The 22,783-nt window shown below is 36.0% G+C and overlaps 2 protein-coding genes and 1 long non-coding RNA gene across 3 annotated transcripts; 1 reads left to right on the forward strand and 2 right to left on the reverse strand.

Annotated features, from left to right (window-relative positions):
- LOC115988460 lies at positions 1–591 on the reverse strand. The gene is made up of 2 exons (XR_004091524.1): positions 305–591; positions 1–226 (listed from the first exon to the last, which is right to left on the reverse strand). It is a non-coding gene; the product is annotated as an uncharacterized LOC115988460 (long non-coding RNA).
- Positions 592–5,444: 4,853 nt separating this feature from the next.
- LOC115988455 (receptor-like protein kinase FERONIA) lies at positions 5,445–8,369 on the reverse strand. Its single transcript, XM_031112029.1, has one exon. It carries the CDS (start codon positions 8,362–8,364, stop codon positions 5,737–5,739), a length of 2,628 nt encoding a protein of 875 aa, XP_030967889.1. The 5' UTR covers positions 8,365–8,369; the 3' UTR covers positions 5,445–5,736.
- Positions 8,370–19,536: 11,167 nt separating this feature from the next.
- On the forward strand, positions 19,537–21,864 carry LOC115991402. The gene is made up of 2 exons (XM_031115097.1): positions 19,537–19,710; positions 21,310–21,864. The coding sequence occupies exons 1-2, from the start codon at positions 19,537–19,539 to the stop codon at positions 21,862–21,864; spliced, it is 729 nt and encodes a 242-aa protein (XP_030970957.1).
- The last annotated feature ends 919 nt before the right edge of the window (positions 21,865–22,783 follow it).

Here is a 22,783-nt window from a genome sequence, read left to right on the forward strand (position 1 = left end):
GTTTCTTGTTCATGCATAAGTGCTTGACATCCATGACATGCTACATTCATCATGTTGAATGGAGCATCATCTATCAGTTTTTGTTGCATCCATGAACTGAGCATAGAGTTCTATATACAAGGTCAATAATTCAGTTTATGTTTAGATTGGATGAGGCCGAATGAGGATGGAACATTTGTGCATGATGTTCTTGAATGAATTCAAAATATTCCTGGGCCCATGAAGGCTGGAGATAGAAGTTACTGACCTTGGATTATAAAGCAAATGTAACAGCATCACAAGAAGAAAAAGAACATAAAAGTACCTGTAGGTGAATTAGAATTGAAGAGCCCAGATTGAACCAATGTAATACGAATTCAATGCCTTAATCTCTTTTTCTTCACCTATTGATTTCAACTTCAGGTATGTTCAAATTCAAAATTTCATTCCAAAATTGTGTAACAATCAAACCAATGGTAAGAAACAGGGGTCATCCCACTCTTCCCCCTCTACCAAGGCACAAAACTATTCAATCACCAGGACAAGAAATCTATATGCTTCCATATTCAACCTCCTAAATCCACAACATAAAACATTGATAATTAGCAAAGTAGATAGTATACTAAACACCAAAAACTAAAGCTAGAAATTCATACATTGATAATTGCTGACCTTGTGATTAGTGATTACTTGGAAGAACTTTTCATCTTTATGATTAGAATTTCTTCCCGGGGGGGGGGGGGGAATCATTTACCCCCTCATAATTTTCCTACAATGAAATCAATGGTTCTTACATTTGCATGTTGTATAATGACTGACAATTTTGAAATGTTGCCAAATGGAAGCTAGTGACAACCAATTCACCACGTTGTAGGCTACTAGATTTAATATTCTAGTCCAACTAAAATGGGGTGCCTTAAGCAGTTTTTCAATTACTTTATAGGTCGTACCATAGCTGAAAGCAAAACAAAGGAAATTATAGCCAAGGCATAAAGTTAGAATTAGTTGCTACACAAATACTCAGTTCTTTGTATACTAACTTTCAATGGTGATCTGTGCACACTTGTCAGGCATGGAAACAACAAATTCAACACCTAAGCAAGGCAATACATCCTCGTATCTATATCTTAAATTTTTTAGATAGCAGCAGAATCTTGTCCTGGATTAGCTTATTTCCAAATTCTCCAACAACTCCTTCAGGTAAAAGGGTGACTCAGGAATCAAGCAACAATCCACATCACAATTAGAATACATTGCCTTGAATCCTGCACGAAATTATTTCAGCTACAAGATTTCGGTGAGGCTGATTTAAGTTCTCTTTATAAATTGGCTGTTTTGATTAAGAAGAATTAATGGAAGAGAAATGTGTTGGAAAGATATAAGACCATTAATTGGAAAGAAATAAGACCATTAATGAGAATAGTAATTGACCTATGTTCTTAGCTACCAGATGGCTGTGCTCCACTCAGCACACTGGATTGACCAATGATGATCCTTTAAGGATTCCTGACAATTGTTCACATATAAGTAAACAAGACCAAAGAAAACAGTGGAAGAGGTTACAACTGAAATATTTAAATATTAAAGAACAAAATTACAGTACCATTGATAGCCAACAAGGTTTCTGACTTTCTGCTTCATTTTTGGACAACACATCTTTTCCCAACCCTTTGGACTAGGTTCAAACAATCTGCTTGCTGCTCAATAGTAGGATGGCTTGTAGTGGGAAAATCACCATTTCTTTTGGGGTTGAGGCTCTCAATTATGTCAAAGTTACTTTGTCACTTCTATCTTATGCCAAATTCATTAAGAATCAATATGAAGATTTCCAAAAAGGATGTACAAGAGCTGCAGTTGCTAGGTGATGTATGAATATGAATATTTTTTGTGGATTAAGGATGCGACTCTAGGTAAGTCATTAAAGAACAATGAAATGCAAATAATGAGGATCCTCCAATAAACATCATGATTTTTCAACGAGCAGATTATACTATGAAACAATCTCTGTAATTAATTTCATATATACTTCATTAATCAACAGTAAAAATAGAAAATAAAGTAAGAGGAAATAAATTCCAATTTCAAACCTTTTATTCTTTCAGATTCAAGAATACAAAGAATGAAGTTCAATTGGCAGGATTATTTTACTGAACAAAACTGGGATATTCAGTGTTCGTTAATATGTGAGAAAACACACTGTATTATCAATTACAATAAGAAGATTTGGAATACGTAAAAAACACAGACCTGAAGAATTTGGTGATTTAGATGGTTCATCTCTCGTCATCCTCCAACTACAGGCCCAAAAGAATAGCATAACCTGCTCAGTGGAAATGGATTGATATGCATAATTAGTGGAATGGAAGTACAAAATAGAACTTAGAATTAACTGGATGAGGCCAAAAGCTTTGTAGCTAAGTGGAATAACCTGCTCTCCTTTAATAGGAGAACCAATGTTCAAAACACCTCTCCCCTGTTGTTATACATATCAAATTATCAAAAACAAAATTGGATAAGAGTTGGAGGTCACTAAACTTCCATCTATTTACTCAATCTAATAATCAAACTGGGAGTTGATATATTTGAAAAAAATAAAATAAAAGAAGACAAACAAGGAAGGAGAGTTACTGTTGAATGTCAGTCTGAATCAAATTGGATATTAATTGTCTCTTTGCACATATTTGTAATCAATTTTCATGTTTGGGATGTGAGAAATCTTTGGCCAGTCCTCTCCGGTCCCTTTTTTGCAACGTTCATGGAGAAGTGGACAGTAGTAGATCAACAATTCCTTCAATGGAGTAGTACCTGGCAATGACTTTAACTTTGGACAGATTTCAATTGTCAAAGAATGAAGACGTGGCATTATTATTATAGTATTAGTAACAAAACCGTTATCTTCTTCTTCTTCTTCTTCTTCTCCAATCCAAATCGATTCTTCCCACTTTTTAAAACCCCAAAACGCGAGAGATTTCAACTTTGGGAATATGATGTCATCTTAGTTGTTTTTGTTTTTTGAGTCTATTCCAAAAAAATTCAACTCCCACCTGTTTCACACTATTCACTACAACTTCAAACCCCTTTTACACTGCCAAAATGTAAACTTATAATTTATTGAAAATTTAATGAACCCAGTTGTACTTGAGAAACTGAATAGATTCAAGGTGACTATAACCTCCTGAACATGAGAGAGAGAGAGAGAGAGAGTTTTTGTTTTTAATTCCATTCAATATGGAGTACATAAATAAGACTGAAATAATCTATCCTAAAAGATAGGAACCAACTCCCATCAGTTACATTTAAATTCAATTGAAAGATAATACAATCTGATCTTTTATTTATCCTCATCTGCTGCTGCATTTAAATTCAAACTGATCCAATCCGTTGCTGTGTATGTCATCCCTATTTCCTTCCTTGTGACTCAGCAGTTGTGATGTCTGAATTTCGGACCTAACAGAAAACTTGTTACCATGAGTGTTGAAAATCTGTCAATAATTTCATGCTGGAATCAGCTGCAGAATAATAATTTTTGCTTCAACTTTATCCATCCAAAAAAAAAAAAAAAAAATCACTAACATCCTCGTCTCCTATGGCCATAATAACCAACACAAGTTGATACTGGAATCAATATTTTTGGTGCATGCAACATATATAATTACCTAAGAGACTAAGACACTTAAGACGTAACGCATCTTAATAGTGCTTTGGAGAATTTTGATTTTGATAACTAGAAACTATATTTAATAACATGGTGTAATTTATTAGTAGTTGTGTAAAAGGATTGAAAGTTTGTAACTTAACTGAAGGGCTGGGAAGTAGAGGGTCTATGACGTGTTTTGATAAAGCAGAGTTCACGAAGGACAGAGACATGTTCATAAAGCTAGGACTAATAATGATAGTATTAATACTAATTTTCTGGTCATGAAAAAAAATGATGAATGAAGAAAGAATAAAACAGAAAAATAATAATAGTATTTAGAATTAGAATGATATTCATGATAATGATAATTAACATAGTAGATAAACAATTAGTATTACCAATTATGTTTGAAGCCGCCTCTGTAATTTAACCATATTCACTACTCCTGTCACATACATCTTATCTTTGACAATGTTTAAGAACTTGAAATAGGAGAATCGCCATGACCTTTTTAGTAGTATTGTGCCAAAAACTCCCCAAAAGCCAACAACAACTCCGAGGGCCATACTAACATAAAACCCCATTGTTATAAACCCATCTTCCTCCTCTTGAATGCCAGCATGTTCACTACCTCTATTCTCAACTGAGTTCTAAGTCATTTCTTCTCCTAAACATTTGTTTGGAAGTGGAAATCCACAAAGATTTGGGCTCACTTCATATGAAGTGGCACTGAAGGTATTGAGTTGAGGACCAGTTGGAATTGCGCCTGGCAGGTTATCGTTCAACAAGTTCAAGAAACTTAGAGAATTAATTCGAGAAATGCTTGAAGGAATTCCACCACACAACTGGTTCTTCGATAGATCCAGGGAATTTAATGACTCTAACAAACCAATCTCTGAAGGGATTCTTCCAGTTAAAAGATTTCTTGAGAGATTCAAAGAAATCAATCCATTAAGTTCCAATATTTCTCTAGGAATTTTCCCGTTTAATTTATTGCTCGAATTTTAATAATCCAAGAATACTTTTGTACTCATACTCTTTTCCTTTCCACATCCAAATTGCATGATCATCATAGCTACTAAAAATGTAACTATTTGGGGTGACGTGGTTTTGATAAAAGTGGTTGATGGTTGAATATGGAGTCCCTTTCAAAGTCAAAGCAGTGATATTTTTTAGGCATATTGATATATATACTTCCTGAGATTTGGTTTAAGGCAAGGTCTAAAACTTGAAGATGTGTTAAATGGCATAGATGTGAAGGAATACTTCCAAAAAAGTGATTAGATTGAAGTAAAAGGACAATTAAATTTGGATAATTGCTCCCTAACCACATTGGTATCTCTCCCAACAAGTTACTATATTGAAGACTAATAGATCCCAACTTTGTGCAATTCTTCAATGACAAAGGAAGTTTCCCACTGAAATTATTGTTGCTTAAATCCAATGTTTCAATCCCAAGTAAAGAGCCCACTGAGCTTGGGATTTTCCCATGAAATTGATTGTTTGCCAAATTAAGAATTTTCAATCCTTCAAAATGCATCCAACAGTTAGGCAACTCTCCTGATAATTGGTCATTGGAAAGATCTAGAAAGTTAAAGTTTCTATTAGTGGTTGTACATAGGGATCGGACTTGCTTTGAAAAAAAATTCTTGGAAAGATCCAAATGTGCAGCTTTAAATAAAAATCTTGGTATTTCACCTTCTAGTTTATTGGAACTCAAGTTTATCACAAGGAAAAAAGGAGAAATCCATTGACAAATTTGGAGCATGACAACTGATTTGGTTGTGAGATAAATTCATAAACAAAAATTGACTTGAAAAGATCCAACTTGAATTGGAAAGAGTATCTGAAATTTTAGAATTAGAAATATCAAGCCAAGATAAATTTTTCTGAGTTTGAAGCCATTTTGGGAATCGAGGGCCTAGTTGGCAAGATCTCGTCACTATAATTTCTAGTTGGCAAGATCTTGACATCACCTTATATTTTCACAAGACTTCATAACAACATAATTATAATAATTAATCTGCTTAATAGTACAACCTAGATTGAGAACTTTATTTATGAATCTAAAAGTAAATAAAAGAAAAGACAAAAACCCATTTCCTAAACTTTAGTGGAGTTTATGAAAATGTCTTGTGAGATGTGATACCATCCATCTCAAAACTTGAACATGTTAACCCAGTCCCAATCCCTGTGCTATCCGATGTCATCCCGTGTTCCTTGTGAACATTAGTAGCCCAAAGACCATTCGTAACATCAATACAAAATGATAATGTATCCAAGTAAATATGCTCACCACTAGGATTGATACTCTCTTTCTCAGCGTCCGCATTCTCTTGCAGATCCAATGCCAACTTGAGCTTTTCCACCACATCACCCATTGTGGGCCGTTGGATGCCTTGATCACGCGTGCAACTCTCTGCAATCTGCATGAACACTTTGAAACACACTGGAGCTATCTTCCCCTTCAAATATGGATCAATGATTTCATTGATTGTCCCTCTCTCAATGCACTTTCGAGCCCAATGGGCCAGGTTCCATTCTTCTTCCTCTAGTTTTTGATTTAGTGCCTTTCGGGCACATAATACCTCCAACAACACTACACCAAATGAGTACACATCAGACTTGTCTGAAAGCTTTTGACAACGTGCGTATTCCGGATCCAAATAGCCCCAGGTACCTTTAACCATGGTACTAACTGCAGTATTATTTTGATCCATTTTAGACAATCCAAAATCTGAAACCTTGGCAGCCCATTTGTCGTCCAATAGAATGTTGGTGGTCTTCACGTCTCGATGGATAATAGTATGCTTCACACCTCTATGAAGGTAGTCTAATCCACGTGCCGCTCCAATGCATATGTCGAGCCGCTTTTTCCATGGGAGTGCGTCATTGTTTGTGTCATAAAGGTGTTCACGGAGAGTTCCATTAGCCATGTAATCATAGACAAGGATCATCTCACCCTTCTCGTTGCAGTATCCGATAAGAGAGACTAGGTGAACATATCGGAGCTGAGAGAGCATCTCAATCTCAGTTTGGAACTCGTGGGCACCTTGTCGCGACCCAGGGTTCAAACGCTTGATTGCCACGGTCATGGTTTCCTCATCATCAATTTGACCCTTATATACGTTGCCAAAGCCACCTTTTCCTATAATTAAATCTTCATGGAAGTTGTTGGTTGCAATTTTGATGTCGGCAAGTGAAAAGTGATGGCACTGTTCTTTCCTCAGTGAGGATGTCTTTTTCCCTGTTTGCTTTCCTTTGTATGGGTTGAGCCTCAGCCAGCACAAGCACCAGCACCTTGATGGTGGGTAGTAAGAAACGTAGCGTTTCGACATCTTTACTTTCCAAAATACCATGCAACCCATAAGAAAGAGTAGGACCAAGAAACCGGTACCAATTCCAATGGCAATGAATTTCTTTGTCTTGGACATCATGGCTATTGGTTGATGAGGATCATGTGGTGGTAGATTATCGATCCAAATTTCTGCACCGTGTTTAGCAAGATTGCCGTCAGTATTGCTCAGTTTTAACACTTCCAGACCGTTTAAAATGGGTTCGCCGTGTAGATCAATCGAGAGAATATAGCTGTTGTCCTCAACTCCCTTCTTTTGGATCATTACTACATAGTCTTTGTAAACAGGCGTACCGATTTTGTGAGTCCAAAATATTACATCAGCATCCATGTCGGCCAAAAGATAGTCTATAAATATGATGAATCGCCTTTGATCAACGTCACCCATATTGGGGTCTATTTCACAGAAATGAAGCCTCACCAGGTAATAAAATCCCATGTCAACTGGTAATCCCCACGTCAAATTGGAAAGCCTGTTCTTGGTGCGGTTTAAACCCATTGTCCTTGCAGACCGATAGACATCATCTGGTGCAGTGTAATTTGGTATCTTTACGTAGTCGAGTATCAGAACTGGCTTGTGTAGTATTAGGGTTCCAGTACTCCTGAAATAATTATTATCCGAGTACCATTCTCTAAAGAAGCCAGTATCATCCGTTGGTGATATCAAATTACCAGCCACGTTTAGTCGATAAACCATCTCGAGTGACATGTCATCGTTTATGGAACGATTTCCGCTGGGATACGGAATGCCTTCCTCACTTTTACCTTCTGGCTTGTAGTACAGGTCTTCAGGCATGGGCACGATCTCAATTCCATTAATGAAAGCATAGAAAGGAGTTGAAAAAGGGATAAAAGTTAAGTTCAATTTTGTATCCTTCCCGACATTGATGCAGAACTCTTTGAAGAAAGTTTTTTCCTGCAAAGAATAATCAGGAATGAAAGCAGTGAAGTTTCTAAGTAAGGTGAACGAACCTGCTATGACAGTGAATAAGGCCTTAGACCCTTCAAAACCTGGGTAAATGACTGAGTTAAAGTGCAACCGAACGAATTTCGGGCCAACGGTGACTGGAAATACGTACGTGAATTGAGAATAAGATATACGTGCAGTGGAGTAAGGGGGTCTTGTGACGATGCGTCCTAGTGGGGCTCTAGAGGTATTAGATTTGAGATTATTTTCTTCTTTGGGAAAGAACTTGGACTCAAAGTCGCCAGTCCAGTTGCGCCTATACATATCCTTCGGCTTGTCTGCATTGGCACTGCCACAGTCGAGGGTAATAGCATCATCAGGGACGTCACGAGGAGGGGTGGAAGAAGCTACTAGTGTGATTTGATAAAGAAGGAAGAATATGCAGAAGATGGAAACAATCGGTGTGAGCATCGAGAGATTTCTCATGGGAGCAAGAGACAAATTGAGGAATACAAAAATAATTGAGAGGAGGAAGCTGCTTTTCTTCCTACTTTATAAAGGTATATAACACCATTATTGAGTTATATGATCAAGCTATATATCTACCCTTTATTTTTTTCTTTCAATAATTGGCTTTGTCTTTTAGGTTTCTCGTATAATATTATTGTGGCGTGTGAGAGCTCGAGACCAGGTGGACCGAGTACTCGAGAAGATGGTCTTAGGATCCGTTTGGATACAGCTGAAAACTGAAAACTGAAACTGAAAACTGAAAAACACTGTAGTAAAATAATTTTTAAATATGTAAATAGTACCGTGGGACCCATTTTTAATGAAAAAGTTGTTAAAAAGTGTAATTTGTGCTCCATAAACAGTGCACGGTATGCACTGTTCACGGAAAAAGTCAAATATTGCTGCTGAAAAGTTGCTAAACAATAACAAAATTGGCCAAAACGCATGAAAAAAAAAAAAAAAAAAAAAAAAAAAAAAAAAAAAAAAAGGCTGAAAAGGTTGAAAACGCAAAACGTGCGTTTGGTAAACGCAAACGCGCTTCCCAAACGCACCTTTAGAGACCTCGTCTTGCTTTTTAGAGTCAGTCATAAGCACTAAAGTTTTCTTTATTATTAATTTTCAATCCTTCTTTTATTCTAATCAGACATGGTGTTCCCACAGAATAGGGATCTTTTATGCGTTGAATGCAGCCATCAGTTTCATACTTTAGAAAGAATATGCATAAAAGAAAGGCCCACTAATTATTAAGCTAAAAGTAGTTTAAAAAATTGAAATTATAGACTTTTTTTTATTATAGAGTAATCTTTCATATATAATTCGTTATTGATTTTTCCATAAGCCCATTGTTGATAGCAATTTATTGTTTACCATTGAGAACTTGTTATCATAGCAATAATGCAAAAAAAATCATGAAAGAATTTGAGTATGTAGACTTTTAACTTACTTGTGATTGGCTTAAATAACAACCTAGCTATAATGACTAAGTTAAGCTTATGGTTTTTGAAAAATCTTATATAGACATGATATTTTTACTAACTATATAAAAAGAGCCAATGGCTCTAGCTACAGGACCTTTGGTTTATTCAATTTTTTTTTTTTTTTTTTTTTTTTGAAACAAGCCAAAAATGTGAGTTTAGGTGAGAAAGAAAATTTTTAATATTAAAAAAAAAAAAAATTGTCCACAACATTTTCACAATAAATCTCTTAAGTAGCAAATTATTATTGACTATTATTGGTGATGAAAAACAATTTTAGTAGTGGGTTCAAAATTTGTTGTAAAAGTATTGTACAAATATTGTAGATATAACACTTAGTATTTAATATTGTACAAATATTGTAAATATAACACTTAGTATTTAATATTATTACCTAAAAAGCCTTAAAATAAGGAGAATTGGTGAGCTCTCTTCTTCTTTTCTTTTTGTTTTTTTCCCTCAAGTATGCAGTTTGGTTTGAGCTTTATTTTTTTATTTTTTATTTTTTATAGTCAAATTTGGTAAGCCAAAATTCACTTTTTCAAGCACAAAACATTTTCTAGGTTTAAATATTTTGGCTTACCAAAACATCATCCCAAAACATTTTCTATGTATTTTGCTTTTTATGTGGTAGTCATACTTGGAAAGTTGGAATGGTAATATATGATGTTCTATTTGTTACCTAAAGAACATTGATTTTCCTATGTTTAAATATTCTAGACTTAAAATTTTATCTATTTGAAACTTCAATGACACATGTCTTCGTTATCCTCTTCTTTTTTTATTTCCCTTCTTACTTAAAATGGTGTTTATTAAAAACTAAGTAAGCTAAATATCGTGGTTAGACTCATAAAATGTTATATAATAAAAAAATGACGTATGAATAACAAAATCTTTATTGTGGATAATTGCAAGTATTTGATGAAGACCTTCAATTGTAGTATATGTTCACATCATTCATTGCAAAAATTTATATATTGTGACGTCTTAGCAAAACTCAATTGCTTATTATCTGAAGAAGATAATATTCATTATCACTCTTAGAAGTTTTTAATGAATGGATATTGTTTTTAGCAAATAGATTGTAAAAAACTATCGTGGCAAATAAATACTCATATATTAAAATAGTTACTGTAAATTTACATACAAGGTTTTCTTTTTCTTCAAATAGAAGTTTAATCTTAATTTTTTTCTCTCAAAGGGGCAGCATGTGCCACCCAATTTTTTTTTACTTATAGAATAAAAGTTAGGAAGTAAACCATGGTTTCTTCAAGTAGACATTCTAATTAATTGCCACACGTGCAACAACTTTTACTATTATCGTAATCACATAACTAAAAGATTTCTAAGATGAAAATATTTCTCAGTAAAAATCTTATAGCATTAAAGTACCAATTTTTTTAGTTAACGGTTTTGCAAAGCCAAAAATCATATGTAAATTTGCCGATTTAAATTAAATAAAGTATTTAAAATAAATATAAAAATTTATTAAATTATCAGTGATGGGATCACACTTTATTTAAAATAAAAAATTGAAAATATTAATTCTACAAATCAATGATGGGATTCACAGTAAGGCAAATGTTGAGGATGAGGATTATGAAGATACAAATGAAGTTGGTCTCAGAAAAGCACTCAGATTCTCTCTCCTATTTTTTTTTTTTTTTTTTTTCAGAATTTCAGCAATGGTATTATCTAAATTTGCTTCTCTCCTCATTTGTCCAAATAAGTTTGAACAATACCCATATCACAAATATACTTTGTTTTCTACAATATTTAACCAAAAGACTCACACAACAATTGTGTGAAGTAGACACTGGAGTTTAAAATGTTCATCATATAAGTGATTTTTAAATTGATATGGCAAAAACGTATTGACAACTTTGGCAAATCAATTAACTAATTATCCAAGTGAATTAATTAATTCAATTTAACACGCAATGGCGTGGTAGCACAAACAAATTATCAACTAAACTAAATGCAGTGGAAATTAAATTTGATACAGGTGATTTGTTTACGAATGGGGAAAACCATTGAGGTAAAACCTCATCAAACGAATTTAAGGTCACCATTTCCGAGAATCCACTATTATTAAAACAAGTGGTTACAAGTAAAAGGAATCTCAATACCTAATACTAACCTACAGTTGAATCCTTACCCCAATACCCAATTAGACTTGTACTGTAGCGGCAATCTCTCCGTTTAATGCATGAATCCCAGTATGTGACTAATTAATGATGTACAGATCCTAGTATGTGACTAACACACCAACTTGAGAAGGATTGTTGACTGCAAAGTTCTTGAAAGTTCAAATATGTGTATAAACACTCTTGAACGTTTAGACCTCCAATTTACAAATTAACCAATTCAAGCTTTATGTCAAACAACTAGTGTGCGGAAAATGAACATAAGCTGTAATATAGAATCGGAAAAACAATCTAAGCCAAATTAAAATCACAACCCACAGCAGATAACAAAAGGCAAAGATAAAAGGGAAGGAAGATGCAAACACAAAGACAACACTCGATGTGTTATCCAAGAGGAAACCGAAGCCCTCGGATTAAAACCTCTCTGCCACCTTCCAAGCGGTAAACAATCCACTAGAAAATGTAGTTGAGATACATGGACAACAATAAACCCTCCAAGCCTAATCTACCCAGTGCACCTAAGCCCTCCAAGCTTCTTGCTCCAACGAGGTTGCGCCGAACCTTTTTCTTTTCTAGCTTCCCGGATTCCGCTACTAGACCGTAGTATCAACCAATGTAGATTGGTTCCTTCCTAATTGCTTCCCAGAAAACCAAACAGCCCTCTCACAGTGATGAATATGGTGAGAACAAGGTTTTGGTAAAATGCCTCTCAAGGATTTGACAATGGAGAGGAAGAGAGCTGAGGAATTTGAAGAGACTCTAATGTATAGATTGTAGTTGAAACAATCTTGTTTTTCTTTAGGATTTCTCTCTCAAAATTCCCTCTGGAAGCTCTCTTTCATTTGTGGGTATAAGGGGTATTTATACTGAGGTGAGAGAAGAATGTGAAACGTCAGGTTTTTCAAAACAGGGGTGACTCGCGGCTTGGACTCGTGACTTGACTGAGTCGCGAGTTCCAGTCGCGAGATAACCGTATGGCCAGTTGTCCTGTTTTGTCCTGTAATGCTCCAGCTAGCATGACTGTTCACCTTCTGTCACGCTTGGCACATGTGCTGCGTCTGGCGGCTTGCAGCAGCGAGCCACCCGCGAGATCAAGCCGCGAGTCTCTGTTTTCTTGCACACTCTTGAGCAATCAACACTCTATCTCACTCACTACCCTTACAACAAAACTCACCTAAATACAGGGTTACTAAATGCTGAAATACAAGCAAATTTGGCATGGAATAAAGCCAATAAAATGGTTGATTAAATTCAACCTTACAATCTCCCCCTTTGGCTATTCCGTGACAAAACCCTAAAACAGACTCTAGACTTAACGTGTGAGTTGGGAACAGTTGAACAAAACTCACTCACACCTAACTCTAGAAGATGTGAAGCACATGAATCATAAGAACATAAAACTCCTGAAACACAACAATACACCATGATCATTATATGCAGAAAAGTATGAAATGCATATGAAACAGGCTTAAGGTGATCAAGCAAAGATGAAGTGAAGTATCAAATATGGCTTGATCAACCAAGTAATCACCACAAGGTAGTGATCACAGTGCTCATTCACACTTGGAATGAACACTTGAACATACAAGTTAACAAGATCAAAACAAGTTAACAAGATCAAAGCAAGTTACTTGTATGTATAACACTCAACCAATGCATAATACACTAAGTATATGCATCTAGGAACAATCCTACAAGGGCACAAGAGTGACAGTACTTAAAACAAAATGCAAGACATTTAGATAGAAGTACTGATTTAAACAAAGCATAAAAGGCTGCATTAAGCAAGGTACAAATCATAAAGCCTACAGAATATGCATAAAACATAACTCTAAAAGCTTACATAAGCAACATGGGTACAAAGCACATTATATTGAATAAAAACTTAAACAATATAAACTAAAAATGCTTAAAGTTTCTCCCTTTCAAAGTGATGAGAAGCTATGATGCACTTGGAACATATATACTTGTAACCTGAAACACTTGCACAAAACACATTAGACCCTCAAGGTAAAGCAAGTAATAAAAGGACAAGTATAATGTAACAAGTAAATTGCGATCAAATAAATATGATATGAAACATGTGAGCAACTTGATCAAACCCCAAAACAGTCATATAGAATTGACTACAATGATCACATAGCAAAGCAAATGATCATCCGAACATGCATTCAATGGAGTACAATAGCATAGGGATATATGCATGTCCAAAACACAAACATGATGCAATACAAGAAAACAAACATAAAGAGAAACAAACAAAACAAAGTTTTCTTATTATCTCAATGTCTTCTCCCCCTTGGTATATGCATCTCTCCTATGGAATATCTCTCCCCCTACAAATGTGCATGAGAAATAGAATTTCTCCCCCTAAGGATGTGCACAAGAGTCATATAGAAATGAAAAAACACTCCGGTATACTCTCTAGAGTATACTCTCCCCCTTTTTGTCAAGAATAGACAAATGGTCAAGAAGAAATGAGGGCAAGAGATGAAGGTACGAACAATGCTAATGATGCATGAGGAGTGCGAGATGAATGAGAAAATGAAGCTCAAATCTAAGCCAATGTAAAATGCTACAGAGCATAAGGTAGACATGACATGCTAGGATGAAGAAGCAAGGTCAAGACCAATGCATGACAAAGGTAGCAAGGGTGTGTGCAAGAGGTGGCTAAGTGCAATGCATGACCAATGCATGAAAAATGCACATGTGGGGTAAGGTATATTAAATACACAACCAATGAACCAAACATGTTCCTAATGAGGAAACATGAGAAACCCCAAAGTTTGGTACTCATTGGAGTCCAAACAAGCGAGAAAATGTCTAAGAGGCATTTTATCAAACACCTAGCATGCACATTATGAACAATAATGTAAAACAATGCATGAACATCATGAAATCCACCCTTAATACATGTTCTTTCTACCACAAGGGGCCAACATCCAATGCAAATCAGCAAAAGAAACTAATCCCATGAAGAAATTTGACAAAAATTAAGTTTTTCCAACCCCTATGATAAAAATCCCAACCAAGAGCACAAAACTCTCCAAAACATAATCTAAGGATCAAAATTAATGAAAAGAGTTTATAATTACCTTAGAGATGTTAATGGAATGAAAAACCATTCAAATTGATTGGGTTTTGATGTAAAAATAGTGAAAGAGGGGTTTAAGAGAGGATGGGAGAGGTTTAAAACAGGTTTCCCACAAAAAGCCCTTTAAAAAGCGATTTCTGGGCATTTCGCGATTGGGCGTTTCGCGACTGGCAAGTCGCGAGGTTTAGTCGCGAAAAGTTTCGTGAGTCGGGAGTGAGTCGCCAAAAGCTTCTGGACGAACTCGCGACTGGGGTTTCGCGACTGGCGAGTCGCCAGTTGAGCCGCGAAAAACTCTGACACTTGTTTTTTCAATACAGAACTTGTTTAAACAATTAAAAACAAAGTAAACACTAAACATGAACACAAAGATTGATAAAAATCACTTCCAAAAACATATAAAATGATTAAAAATCTTTTTGGATTAATCCATATAAGATTGAGCACACACACATCACATTTAGACAAGTACAATCTAACAAATGAATAAGACATTTATTGAACATTAGGCATGTGTGTAGTGTGTGTATCAAATGTGGAATAGTCCTTAGTCTAAAGTGAAGTTTCAATGATCAATTCAATCAAGTCATACACAACTAGTACTAAGTCAAATAGTCTATCTCAATTATAGAAATGAACATATATGACCTCCCACAAGAAAATGATTACATAAGATTGAAGCTTTTCATTTGGCTCCTCACAATTCATATCATTTGATCATTTTGAATCAATACAACTCATTTTGAGCAATACATCTCATTTTTGAGATCGATGCCTTAAATTTGTGATATTTCAATTTGATGAACAAGCCTTTGACTTTTCAGGCATCATATATTTTCATATAAGTCGCTTTCCCTTTTTCTTAATCGAATACTAGTATGTGCGACGGCTTTTACAGCTCATTATCTCTTTTCATTTTGAGATTTACATTTATTAAGCTCTTTAAGCAATAAAAATAAAAGAGTAGGAAGAGATATAAGCACAAGTCTACGCAAGTATCAAAACCAACATGACTATTAACTAATCATTCATGACAAGCTTAAAGATCGATTTATAACAATCACACAAAGATGTCAAGATTTTTCCCACAAAGATATAAGTGCAAAAATAACAAGCTAAGCTCGTAAATGCACAAAGCCATTTGTACAAAGGTACAAGGCCAAACTCACATGTGATATGTGCTCAAACATATACATCAAACTTTTTGAATTTTTCACTTTTTATGTGGTTTTGGATTTTTTACTCACACAAAACTGAAATATAAAAGTAAGATAAAAAACAAAACAATGCATACAAATAAATGCAAGATGCACAAAATGCATGAAGATATGACATTTAATCCATGAAGGGTCCTACAAAGATCGAAAAAATTAGATCAAGAACCAAAAGAGCAAAAGCTCAACCACAGGAACCCTTCCTCATCCAAACGGAACGATTGTTTGGAATGAGTGTCTCAAAAGAAGTGAGATGAGGGTTGGAAGAATGAGAACCGGAGATGCACATAGTCAAGGAGTTAAGAGCATTAAACATTTTCTTTAACAAGATGCTATTTTCACTCAAAACTAGTTTACTCTGTTTAGCACAACTTCCAAAAAGTTTAAGTTTTTCTTTTCTTTTGATTCTTTTAAAAGCATGAAACTTAGAGCAATGAGGTCTTAGATGACCAAAGGAACCACAATGGTGACAAACAATGTGTTTAGGTCCACTAGGCTTTTTGGGAAGGGATCTAGCAACATGGTTTTGTTCCCTCTTCAACTTATGACATTGAGGTCTTATATAACCAACCACACCGCAATGGTGGCAAGTTGAAACAAACTTAGATCCATTCAAAACCTTAGGTTGAGGCCTAAACGAAAGCTTTGACTTAACAGTCTTTCTCTCTACCTTTTGATTTCTTTTATGTGGAGGAATGTACACCGATTTGTCCTTTAAGGTAGAACACACATTAGGCACAAAATCAAGTACCATAATATGATTGTAACAAATATTTTCATCATTTTTAACAATAGGTTCAGCAATCAAACACTTGGCATATATCTTAAGAGATTCATTTTCACATTTAAGATCATCAACAAGTTTGTTAAACAAAACAAGTTTAGCATCCAAGTCCATATTCAAACATTCAAACTCTTTCAGCTTTTCAAGAGAAATTTCAGCAAGTTTTTTATATTTCTCAACCAATTTGTTGGATTCATTGAGCTTGGCAATCAAATCATCATTTTCACAAAATAACTTGCTCAAATTCTTTTGAAACTTCTTAGCATTTTTCTTCAAAAGTTCGTTAACAACACCCATAGATTCAAATAACATGTCATCACACTTATGAGGATTAACACTCATAGAGGCATTTTCACAAACACATGGCATGTTACATTCATCACCAACCAAATCATACAAAGAGGCATACAAAGCACAATCCATGGCAAATAAACACAAGGGGACAAGGATCACACTTAGGTATTTAAACCACAACAAGTGTACCTGCTCTGATACCAATTGAAAGTTCAAATATGTATATAAACACCCTTGAACGTTTAGACCCCCAATTTACAAATTAAACAATCCAAGTTTTATGTCAAACAACTAGTGTGTGGAAAATGAACATAAGCTGTAATATAGAATTGGAAAAACAATCTAAGCCAAATTAAAATCACAACCCACAGCAGATAATAAAATATAAAGATAAAAGGGAAGGAAGATGCAAACACAAAAACAATATGCGATGTGTTATCCAAGAGGAAACCGAAGCCCTCAGCGTAAAACCTCTCTGCCGCCCTCCAAGCGGTAAACAATCCACTAGAAAATGTAGTTGGGATATATGGATAGCAATAAACCCTCCAAGCCTAATCTACCCAGTGCACCTAAGCCCTCCAAGCTTCTTGCTCCAACGAGGTTGCGCCGAACCTTTTTCTTTTCTAACTTCCCGGATTCCGCTACTAGACCGTAGTATCAACCAATGTAGATTGGTTCCTTCCTAACTGCTTCCCAGAAAACCAAAAATCCCTCTCACAGTGATGAATATGGTGAGAACAAGGTTTTAGTAAAATGCCTCTCAAGGATTTGACAATGGAGAGGAAGAGAGTTGAGGAATTTGAGGAGACTCTAATGTATAGATTGTAGGTGAAACAATCTTATTTTTCTTTAGGGTTTCTCTCTCAAAATTCTCTCTGGAAACTCTCTTTCATTTGTGGATATAAGGAGTATTTATACTGAGGTGAGAGAAGAATGTGAAACGTCAGGTTTTTCAAAACAGGGGTGACTCGCGGCTTGGACTCGCGACTTGACTGAGTCGAGAGTTCCAGTCGCGATATAACCATATGGCCAGTTGTCCTGTTTTTTCCTGTAATGCTCCAGCTAGCATGACTGTTCACCTTTTGGCATGCTTGGCACGTGTGCTGCGTCTGGCGGCTTGCAACAGCGAGCCACCCGCGAGATCAAGCCGCAAGTCTCTGTTTTCTTGCACACTCTTGAGCAATCAACACTCTATCTTACTCACTACCCTTACAACAAAACCCACCTAAATACAGGATTACTAAATGCTGAAATACAAGCAAATTTGGTACGGAATAAAGCCAATAAAATAGTTGATTAAATTCAACCTTACATTTCTTCAGTTCATTAACGATGAAGATCAGGAAGCTCCTTGGTCACAAAACCCTTGGTGTAAAAACGCAGTAGCTCTATAGAAAGAAAAATGAACTAGGGCAATTTATGTCTCCAGTCACACAATGCATGTAACAACCTTTGCATCCAGTGTGACGGCCCTTAAACTAATCTTTATATATGTAGAGGGTTGTGAGAAAAGAAACCCTACACAAATACTCAAGGATAGGAGTGTTATCAAATCTGGAAATTCTGATTTCGTAATTCTTGATAAAATCTCGATAGAAAAGATTCTGTTGAGACTTCTGTTGAGTTTTAATGAACAACACTTCTTCACTTGTTTCTTGGTCAGACTTGCATGACTTCAATACTCAACTTAAACACTTGTTTCTTGAAGTTCTAAACTCATTTTAGATCTATCCAATTACAAATAAAGTGCGTTTTGTCAAAGGATTAGCCAATTACATCAATATGACCCTAATAATCTCCCCCTTTGACAATCTGTGACAAAACCACAACAAACAAATGAATCATGAGAGAAGTCTTAAATCATAAAACTCATAATCACTTGTTGAATTACAAAACAAATCTAACCCTAACACAAACTCTTGAAAAACTTTGCAAGAAGAGAGTTCATGGCATGGTAGACTTTCACAACCTGTCTTTCTGAAACACTTAAACAAAGCTCATCAAGGTATCATGTGTGAAATAGAAATAAAGATTGCATACATATAGAAACATGTGTATAAAGAAAGAAAAGAAGCAAAACATGTAAAGACAGGTGAAGAAAAACATACATCATCATATATATGAAAAGATAAGTACAATGTATGTCAATAAGTGGTCACAAGACCGGTATACATGAGGCTAAAGTAAAAAGAAAGAAAAGAAAATACATAAGAACCTCACTACATCCCTCAAGATCTATAAACACTCCCTCTAACCAAAATGTCCTATACTAACTCTCGCCCTAAGTACAAGACTACTCTCATCCCAAAACTACTCCCCCCCTTTTTGTCATGAATGACAAAGGGTAAGTCATTAAGAGGTCATCATCTCATCATCATTGGAAGTGCTAGCATCGTCCTCATCACCATCCTCATCTGTCAAAGCCTCTAGAGAAGGAGATGGAGAAGAGGTGAAACCAACTAACATAGGTGTTCACCTGACACAACTCATCAGAGAGACAGTCAAGGCAAGCATCCATGCGCTGAAGCTGTACCATGATGGCCTCTAGGGTCACATCACCAGTCGAGGAAGAAGGAGCAAAGGTGGAAAGAACAACAAAAGCTACAAGACTGGTAGACTCCACATGTGGCTGCTTCGGTTAAAGATGAGCCTCGCTCTGTTGAACAAAACCAGTGTCGATGGCACCCATAATGGTCTAGCAAGGAGAATCAAGAATGGAGATGGAAAAGTGGCGAAGGATCCATGTGATAGCTTAAGCAAAGATGAGCTTATCACAAGTCGCTGTATCCTGATAGACATCGAGGATAGCAGTGATGAAGTGAGAGGGGAAGTCAATAGAAAGATCCTCTAAGAAAGACAAAAGAAAATGCGTATCCTGATAGACATTGAGGATAGAAGTGATGAAGTGAGAGGGGAAGTCAATGGAAAGATCCTCTAAGAGAGACAAAGGAAAATGAGCACGAGGCTCTGTAATAGAGTTATAGCGAGACAATGGAGTAAGAGTCAATGTCATCACCAAGTTAAAGAACCTCGGACTTTTTGCAAAGCTCGAGCATGAGGTGTTTTGCTTCACACCCCATATGGAAGGTTTCTCACAAAAGTGAGACAAAAACTTGTCTCTGGACACAGTCCAAAGACGCACATAACAGAGGTTGTCAGGATGCGCTACCCACGAGAAATGTAGTACCTTAGATATAAGATCCAGGGTAACTACAATATGTGTACCTCTAAATGTTGTGGCAAACCGAGATACAGAGGTATCAATACCATGTATATTGGAATAAAACTCCTATATAAACATGATCAGACATCTCAAGGGTCTCTCACATAGTGGTTCCCAACCTCAGGTCCAAATGACACCAGGGAGAGGAGTGTCAGCAAAGTCCTACAGAATAACATGGCACTTCGGATGAACACCATGTTTCTGAAAGTTTTCTAGGAAGTCCTTTTGGGACTTCCCATCATGGAACTGAACATGAAGAGAGGGAATAGGATCAAAAGAAGAAGACCCAGAACCAAGAGGGTTTGAGCCAGAGTGGATTTACACGCTTTGGGTGCCATAGCGCAATCTAACTCAGAGAGAGAGAAAGAGAGAACACAATTACAACTAGATACAAAGAAATAGAAAAGAAGGAAAAGACGTATGCATGAAAAATGCATGAAAATTTGACGTGCTAAATATAAATTTCATCATGGGTAAAAACCCAATCCAAACCTACCAGCACACTTTTTCCAACAATCAAGCACACATCTAAATGCATGAAACATTGTTAAAATGCAATGAGAATGTAATGCATGAGCATATAATATCAAATCAAAAAAAAAAAACCCAACCTAACAATTTCACAAAAATCCCAAAAATTTTCAAAAACCCTAAAACCTAGGTAAAAAAATGCATGAATGCATGAAAATGAAGGGTTTTAGGAAGTTTACCAAGTGATCTGAACTTGATATAGGCCGAAAATGTAGTGGGTAGAGAGATTTGAGTAAGGGAGAAGTGTTTAGGGCGAGAGAAAAGATTTTATGTCGAGAGAGAGAAGCGAAAAATAAATCTGATTTGCGCTCAAACTATATAAAGAAATCGTAGCTCGATGGATCGAGGTATCTATCGAGATCTGTTGAGCACTAAATCTTGACAGAAATGAATCTGTTGAGGTGCTGTCGAGGATCTGTCAACGGCAAAAACATCTCGTTGGATCGAGAAGCTGTCGAGAATCTATCGGCCAGATAGAAATACATTAGTCAATTCATTGCCAAGCTCACTTCCACTTGTATGCCCATCTTCAAACTCCTGAGGAAGAATGAACCACAAATATGGAACGATAGGTGCTAAAAAAGCCTTTAAACTTATCAAGGAATATCTCCTCCACCCCCTATCCAAGTGCTTCCACAACATGGAAAATTCTTACTCCTATAGCTCTCTATCATAGGGGATGCAGTTGGAAGTATGCTAGCACAAGAAGATGATGAGAAGAATGAGAGGGTCATATACTACTTGACCAAGAGGTTCCATGATTATGAGACTAGGTACACTCCCATAGAAAAGTCATGCTTTGTACTTGTTTTAGTCGTACAAAGATTGAGACATGTCGTTTTACCCTTTCAAATATGGGTGGTAGCAAGATTGTCAAGGTGGTTGATCTTGTTGGCAAAATTTGATTTGAAATATGTGGCTAGAAAAACTATCAAAGGAAGCATTGTGTCAGATTTTTGTGCCAAGAATCCCATAAAGGGAGAAAATGGTAAAGAAGACTTTCTAGATGAGGACATTTTGGATGTTGAGTTCGGGACACGGAAGATGTACTTTGATGGAGCCGTAAACCAATATGGGAATGGGGTAGGAGTACTCTCGATCACTCCCGAGGGATCTCACATACCTTTGGCAATCAAGTTGAACTTTGAAGTTACAAATAACATGGCTGAATATAAAGCTTGTATAGTTGGAATGGAAGCTCTCGAGAATTTAGGGTAAAAGAGGCCGGTGTTTTTGGAGATTCCACTTTGGTTATAGCCCAAGCACAAAAGTTGTGGAAGGTGAAAGAGGAACATTTGAAGCCTTAACAACAACACATGGAAGACTTAACGAAGACCTTTGACAAGATTGAGTACACAATCATCCCTCGAACTCAAAATCAATTTGCGGATGCCTTACCTACTTTGGCCTTCATGGTTGAAATACCCGAGGGAGTGTGGACACGTCCCTTAGAGATTAAGTAAAGTTATGAGGAAATGCACAAAGGGAAGACCGAGGCTTTAGTATTAACCATAGAGGAAGAGGAAGTTCCATGATACTAAGACATTGTGAAGTTCTTGGAACTAGGGGCATATCCGGATGGTGCCGACAAGTGAGAACGTCATTCCATTAGGATAATGGCAACATAATACATCCTATGTGAAGGACAACTCTATAGAAGGTCCTATGATGGTGTACACCTTCGTTACTTGAAGAAAGAAGAAGCCAAGAGGGTAATGGAAAAAGTTCATCAGGGGATTCCTCAAGGGAGCAAAAAATAAAATTGAGGAAAACAAAAATAATTGAAAGGAAAAGCTGCTTAATTTTAATCCAACTTTATAAATGTATATAACATCATTATTGAGTTATGGGTTGTTCTACAGTACCCCTATTTTTTTAGTGGGTACAGTAGCTTCTAAGATGTTGACCATCAGCTCTAATGCTTTTAATCCAAACAATTGAGGTTTTCTTTCGCTTTGTAAGTATCTCCTTAATTGAGATCTTGCTACTGGTTCTTCATTTTCCCCATTCATCTGTATTTTCCCTGAAAACTAATGCAAGGCATATTGACCTAATGCCTAATTATAAGATGAATGAGCCATGTTTTTGGACTATTATGTTAATGTTAGATTTTAGAGTAACTGACTCCAACTCAAAT

The sequence above is a fragment of the Quercus lobata genome, chromosome 5, assembly GCF_001633185.2.
Source record: "Quercus lobata isolate SW786 chromosome 5, ValleyOak3.0 Primary Assembly, whole genome shotgun sequence".
NCBI classification, from domain to species: Eukaryota; Viridiplantae; Streptophyta; class Magnoliopsida; order Fagales; family Fagaceae; genus Quercus; species Quercus lobata.

Coding starts and splice junctions, on each gene's coding strand:
- LOC115988455 (XM_031112029.1), bottom strand. CDS start 8,364: ATGAGAAATCTCTCGATGCTCACACCGATTGTTTCCATCTTCTGCATA.
- LOC115991402 (XM_031115097.1), top strand. CDS start 19,537: ATGAGCCTCGCTCTGTTGAACAAAACCAGTGTCGATGGCACCCATAAT. Junction 19,711..21,309: donor TCGAGGATAGCAGTGATGAA/GTGAGAGGGGAA, acceptor TTACTCCTATAG/CTCTCTATCATAGGGGATGC.